Source organism: Chelon labrosus (genome assembly GCF_963514085.1).
Source record: "Chelon labrosus genome assembly, chromosome: 1".
Taxonomy (NCBI): domain Eukaryota; kingdom Metazoa; phylum Chordata; class Actinopteri; order Mugiliformes; family Mugilidae; genus Chelon; species Chelon labrosus.
In genome coordinates this window covers 39,173,133-39,179,861 of record NC_140337.1, presented here as the reverse complement: position 1 = coordinate 39,179,861, position 6,729 = coordinate 39,173,133, and the positions used below count along the sequence as shown (strand labels likewise).

Below are 6,729 nucleotides of genomic sequence, written 5' to 3'. Positions count from 1 at the left end.
ATGCAATAATACTCTTGTAGGCAAAAAATGTGTTCGGATATGTTAATCTATTTAATAATTTGCAAAACAAAAGCATAAAAAGGTCGAACAAAGAACTCAAAAACAAAAGACTTCCTGTGCGCCGCACCTGAATCAATTAGCGTGCACCTTAAATGTTCACTCAGGTGAGCAGTGACAATGGCTCCTCCAGTTAGCATCAGTGGATGATAGCGGTAGGACAAGTGGTAGCCGTTGTTTTGGATGGTTAGCCATGTTGGCATATTTGGGTATAAATGTTAAATCAGCAGCACTAGAGATCGTAGCAGCAGTAGAGCACTAATACTGGCGTTATTAGCTTTAACCGTAGTTAGCAGAAGTAGCAGCAGTAATGCTTCAGGTGTTTTAACCGCTGTGTTAGCATGTCGGCATATTTGTATATTTGTTTAATCGGCAGAGCTAGGAGTTGTAGCAGCACGGGAGTTTTAGCATTAGCATTAGTTGTTGTTAGCAATTGTGTCTTGTGAGGTTTAACAGTTTTGTCACTATTAGCACCGTTAGCTAAGAAGTGGAAGCATACTGGTCGCAGCTTATAATAATAATAATAATAATGCATTTTATTTATAGGCGCCTTTCTTGGCACTCAAGGACACCGTACATACATTCATAAAAGAAACAGCAATTCATAAAAAGAAACAGCAATTCATAAAAGAAACAGCAATTCATAAAAAGAAACAGCAATTCATAAAAGAAACAGCAGAGAATAAAATATGGGGGGGGGGGGGGAGGCAGAGTAATTGTCATCAAGTGGAATAGGCAGTTTTAAACAGATATGTTTTGAGTTGAGATTTGAAATGGGGAAATGAATCAATATTTCTGAGTTGGGGTGGTAGTGAATTCCAGAGACGGGGAGCAGAGCGGCTGAATGCTCTGCTCCCCGTGGTGGTAAGACGGGCAGTAGGGACAGACAGATGTACGGAGGAAGATGTACATTAGCATGACAGCAGCAGGTTGATGTGACGCCTTCATCTTCCTGGACAGAAGACGGTAGGGACGGTGGACAGCAGGGATCAGATGGTGGACCTCTACAGTCTCAGTGTGATCATTGTTTTAGTCAGAACTGATGAATTTAGGAGTAAAACAGGGAGAGACGTGATCTGATCCAGTCTGTCAGTAACTGGGTCAGACTGGGCTACGTCAAGACAATGGTTGGACAGACGTTAATCATGTGTCCTAATGTCCCATAGTCTAGTTCATGTATGAGTGGGACACGTTTAGTCGTGTTGACATTAAAGTGAAACAGCAGAGATGAGGCAGTCAGTACTTCTGCCTCGTGGAGGGGGGCGCTAGTGAGCCACCGGGGGTCACGCTGCCGTGTGAAAGATAAAAATAGAAGAGTGTAAATCTGAGCTTAAAACATTCTCAGAACTAAACCTTCAGTCCAAACAGGAAGAAGAGATTTAGTCTGAAGGTTTAACAACCCAGTGTGACGATAAGGAGACCGTTTAGTTTTACATCCAGTGAACTCTCTTGTTCCTCTGGCCAAATGTTTACCTCATCAGTTAGAGTGGAACGGTGGATTTAACTTATTCTACTGGGTCCATTAATGTGAATGTGTCCGTCTACAGTAGAGTTCAGGTCAGAGGTGAAGGTGTGCTGCTGCATTCATGTCTATCATTAAACAGTAGAACCATGTTAGCTTGTTGCTATGCTGCCAGCTACGCTGTACTCTTACATAGACACAGCTAGCAGCTAACAGCTAGCAGCTAACAGCTAGCAGCTAACAGCTAGCAGCTAACAGCTAGCAGCTAGCAGCCAGCAGCCAACAGCTAGCAGCTAGGACTGGATGTAATTCTAATAATAATGATCAAACTGACTTGTTTTTAACGTGTGATGTGAATGTTTTCCCGCCGTCACCATCGCCGTGCTGAGCTCTGAACATGTACACATTCTATATTGATCACTGTGTAGCTGTATTATGTCGTATTATAAACACTAACTGTTCTATATTCATATATTGCTCCTATATATAAACAGGCTGTAGACTCAGACACACACACAGAAACCACGACAGCGTCGACAGAATAAACCTTTTATTGTGACTCGTTTCCACGGAGGCCGTGATTGGACGCTGGTCCGTGTCCACTGTCAAACATGTAACACTGGCTCCGTGCTTTAACACTCAGTGTGCAGCTCAGCTCCCACAGTCATTGCACCACATGGTCTTTACATGGAATAACATTTAAAACACTTTGATTTGTCCCTGGAGAGAATAACAACAAACTACTGAAGCTGTGGAGACGACGCGCTGGGGGAGGAGGTGGTGCCGGGGAGGTGGATGGAGGTGGCGTCCATCTCGTCTTACATGCCAGAATCCCGTAGGTGTTTGACAACAGTGAACAACTTGCTGGACAGTTGCCCACCGGTGGCATCTTTAATGCCCTTAACTATGATGATAGCTGTGGAGGCAGAGAGGGACACGGACCCACACTTTAGATTCATGCACACACACACACTTGAATGGTCACTGTTGTCCTGCCTGTCTTCCTGTCCTCCTGTCTCACCTGTCTTGGTCTTGCCCACACAGATCCCATACGTGTTGCCATCAGCGTCTGCTGAAGTCTTCAGGTCCAGAGTGTGCATCCCTTCAGTGTCCATCTGGTCCCGGAGCAGCCGGCATCTCTGTCCAGCGATGTGAACACCGGACTGACCGAAGCCTGACCGGTCACCGGACAGCTTCTTGATCTCGTCCACCTGAGAGACAGAGACAGGGACAGAGACAGAGACAGAGACAGGGACAGAGACAGGGACAGAGACAGACTTGTCATTAGCACATCTTTCCAGATTCAAAGCTTTTACTGGACTCTAAGGTAAACGGTACGTTACAAGTCACGTGCTCCCATAATGCTTTGGGAGACAGAAACAGGAAGTAATGTGTTTCCGTGGAGTCAGAGGCTTCAGCGTAGACCTGATCACTGATTAATGATGAAACTCAGCTCTGAGCTTTAAGAGCTTCAGCTGCCGTCCAACAGGAAACGAGTGAAACAAGTGAAGCCACAGTTTGGAAACATTCAGCTTCAGGCAGCTGAAAACAACAGGAAGTCGCTTCACCGTTGGTTCTGACTCAGATCGTAAACGTGTGGGTTTAGATCCCGCGTGGCTTCCTGAGCAGATCCTTATCGCTGGTGCTCATCATGAAGGTGGAGGAGAAGACACACACGGTTTGGACCACGTGTGCCGTCTCATCTGTGACTGACCGTTACCTTGATGAATTAATGGACCTGTGTGTTATTTATTAAGGCTGGGGGACGTGGTCTGGACGGAGGACACGGCAGTGTTTGAGCTGGTCTGACTTAAAGTGTGAAGAGTGGGAAGTAAGTTGCAGGAGGAACATGAAGACAAGAATGTGAGGACGGCAAGTCAAGACACGACACACACACACACACACACACACACACACACACACACACACACACACACACACACACACACACACACACATGAACACACCGCTGCCTGCACCACTTCCCCAAAACCAGCAGCCAATCACAGTGAAGACCTGTAGGAGGCTCATTTACCATGCAGTGTGACATAACATATACACACACCCACACACCCACACACACACACACACACACACACACACACACACACACACCATCACACACTAACACACAGTGTCACACATGGTAGAGTTTAAACCTTTAAATACAAAAATACAAACATAGATCTACTTCCTGCCATCAAACACAGTGTGTGTGTGTGTGTGTGTGTGTGTGTGTGTGTGTGTGTGTGTGTGTGTGTGTGTGTGTGTCAGAAACCAGAAGTGATCGTCTCCACTTCCTGTATTCAGTGTTTTTTGACAGCGTGTCCTTATAAGGCAGTCAGAGCTCTGTTCAGCCTGCAGCTCTAAAAACCCGCAGAAACAGCCGGAAACTGAGAAACACTGAAACGTCACAAACATCATGACAGACCTGCAACAAGCTCATGAGAGGAAGCTGCTGTACCGCTGCCACGCTGCCACAGCGCCAGGCTGCTCTAGGAACACTCAGGAGACGTTTCATTTATTTAGAAAAGCTCCAGAACAGACGCATCTGTAAACATGTATGTGTGTTTAACGGAAGCGCTGAGTGTGCTGAAGCTCTGAGCTCCTTCCTGTAAAGGGAAATTAAAAACCGCTACCTCTCTATAAAAAAGTGTTTCAGCTCAAAATAAGGGCGTAAACGGTTTTGTGTCTCTGCTCTGTGTTTGTCGCCGCTCGGATAAAAAAGGCTTTGTTCTGGGATGTTTGTCTCAGACTGAAGGACAACTAGACGCTTCACATTTCTGCCACTTATCTATTTATTTAGGTATTTATGTTTTCTGCAGCAAACCTGCACGGCCTGCTTCATTTCCTGCGGCGCCTGAATGCAGCAGCAGCTCCGCCCGCCTGCGCTGACAGAGCGGGAACCAGGCAGCAAACTGAACACGCCCAAAACTCAAGAAGAAGAAGAAGAAGCAGCACTAAAGGATTTTAAAGTCTTCTTTAAAGGACGACAGGTTCCTTTTCTAATGAGCTGAAACCGTCCAATGAGGCGGCTCGCCTGCAGGTGAGGTCACCTGACGTTGCGCTGAGGAATTTCAGTAAAAGTGTTTGAGTTTTAACGTCAGAGGAGACGCTGCAGCCCTGAGCGTGTTTTTACAGCTCACATCAGGGAGACGAGTCTTTAGAGCTGGTCGTGTGTGTCGGTGTGTGTAGGTGTGTGTTGGTGTGTGTTGGTGTGTGTCGGTGTGTGTAGGTGTGTGTCGTGTGTGCGTACCGTGATGCCTTTCAGGCCGTCCGTGGAGACCCAAATGCTCTCCTGGCCGGGTGTTGTCCCACAGATGGCTGCCTCTCCGACTGGGACCATGCCGGCTTGGTCTGCCGTCTTCAGGTTATCGATATACGACTGCCACGACATCCTGGCCAATAAGACACGGGTCAGGTCAGGTCAGATCAGATCAGTCTCTAAATCAACAGCAGTGCGTCTGTCAGCTGGGAGGGAGACACCACGTCAGCTTACCTGTGCAGGTAGAGTCTCAGTCAGGTGTGAGAAGGAGAGCAGAGAGAAGTGAAATGCAGAAAGAAGGAAGACGGCCGCTCTTTTATACGCCCGACCACTCCCAGCCTGCAGGCAGCTTCCTGCCTCGCTCACTGTCACACTCTCTGTCTCTCGCCCACTCTCTCTCACCTGGGAAGTAGAAAACCAGGAAGTAGTTCAACAAACACACTCTACATTTATTTACATGTATGTCTCTGCACACTGGAGACGACCAAGAACAATGTCCATGACGTCCTCGCTGTAGACTCAACCTCCACCAGCTCCTGTGTCTCACGTTAGGTGTTCAGCTTGGATCAGAAATCTGATCTGTTTGCCTGATCTTATTTAACTTATAAAATGTCCTCACTTTATTTTTAAATGAGACAGAGACAGAGACAGAGGACAGAGAGACAGAGAGACAGAGGACAGATTGAATGTGGAGAAGTTCAGTTGAAACCATCCTTCAACAGGAAGCTGCTGAGAAACGTCGTCTCCACAGAAACCACTTCCTCCTGACCTGCTCCACTTCACACTGGTCGACTCAGGCTCCGCCCACAGCTCTGCACACGGCCGCAGTGCACCGTGGGAGTTGAAGTCTGCTGCTGCGCAGTGCGAACACGAGGGACGAGGCAGCTTCGTCCTCAGACAGCGAAGTTAAAGCTGCAGCGTTCAGACGTCTGCTGCATTCCTCAGACACACACCCACACACACACACCCACACACACACACACACACACACACAGACACACACATACCTGAGCCAGCGCGGACCTGTGTGTGTGTGACGGCAGGTGAAGACACGTCTGCAGACCCAACACATCTCATGTTCCTGTAGTTGTGTTCCTGTGAGGACTGAGACAGAGGCCTCGGTCTTAACTCGTGTGTTGAGGTGAGGACTGCAGGTCCTGGGGGGTGGGGTGAGGGGGTAGGGGGGTCCATCAGGTCCTGTTAGACCAGCCTAGCACCGTGACCTTTGCCCCCAGGCAGGGTTGCTTGAGAATGACAGGCATGCAGGTGGAGAGCCAGGGACGAGGAGTGGAGGCTGACGGGTTGGTACAAGCAGAGCTTCAGCATCTGTGCCCTGAGGAAACACATCCAGCTGAACATCCAGCTCAGACCAGAGCTCACTCACGTTCTGCCTGATTCTGACACAGAGAGCTCCGTGTTACACCGTCAGCCCACTGATTCTGACACAGAGAGCTCCGTGTTACACCGTCAGCCACTGATTCTGACACAGAGAGCTCCGTGTTACACCGTCAGCCACTGATTCTGACACAGAGAGCTCCGTGTTACACCGTCAGCCACTGATTCTGACACAGAGAGCTCCGTGTTACACCGTCAGCCACTGATTCTGACACAGAGAGCTCCGTGTTACACCGTCAGCCACTGATTCTGACACAGAGAGCTCCGTGTTACACCGTCAGCCCACTGATTCTGACACAGAGAGCTCCGTGTTACACCGTCAGCCACTGATTCTGACACAGAGAGCTCCGTGTTACACCGTCAGCCACTGATTCTGACACAGAGAGCTCCGTGTTACACCGTCAGCCCACTGATTCTGACACAGAGAGCTCCGTGTTACACCGTCAGCCACTGATTCTGACACAGAGAGCTCCGTGTTACACCGTCAGCCACTGATTCTGACACAGAGAGCTCCGTGTTACACCGTCAGCCCAACTCCAGCCGCTTCCTG

The 6,729-nt window shown here is 48.6% G+C and overlaps 1 protein-coding gene across 1 annotated transcript; it reads right to left on the bottom strand.

Annotated features, from left to right (window-relative positions):
- Window positions 1–2,054: 2,054 nt before the first annotated feature.
- Window positions 2,055–5,172, bottom strand: pfn1 (profilin 1). Its single transcript, XM_084541591.1, has 4 exons — window positions 5,019–5,172; window positions 4,776–4,917; window positions 2,541–2,730; window positions 2,055–2,435 (listed from the first exon to the last, which is right to left on the bottom strand). Exons 2-4 carry the CDS (start codon window positions 4,914–4,916, stop codon window positions 2,338–2,340), a joined length of 429 nt encoding a protein of 142 aa, XP_084397717.1. The 5' UTR covers window position 4,917; window positions 5,019–5,172; the 3' UTR covers window positions 2,055–2,337.
- Between the last annotated feature and the right edge of the window lie 1,557 nt (window positions 5,173–6,729).

Coding starts and splice junctions, on each gene's coding strand:
- pfn1 (XM_084541591.1), bottom strand. CDS start 4,916: ATGTCGTGGCAGTCGTATATCGATAACCTGAAGACGGCAGACCAAGCC. Junction 2,731..4,775: donor ACGGCCTGAAAGGCATCACG/GTACGCACACAC, acceptor TCTGTCTCTCAG/GTGGACGAGATCAAGAAGCT. Junction 2,436..2,540: donor TGTGGGCAAGACCAAGACAG/GTGAGACAGGAG, acceptor CTGCCTCCACAG/CTATCATCATAGTTAAGGGC.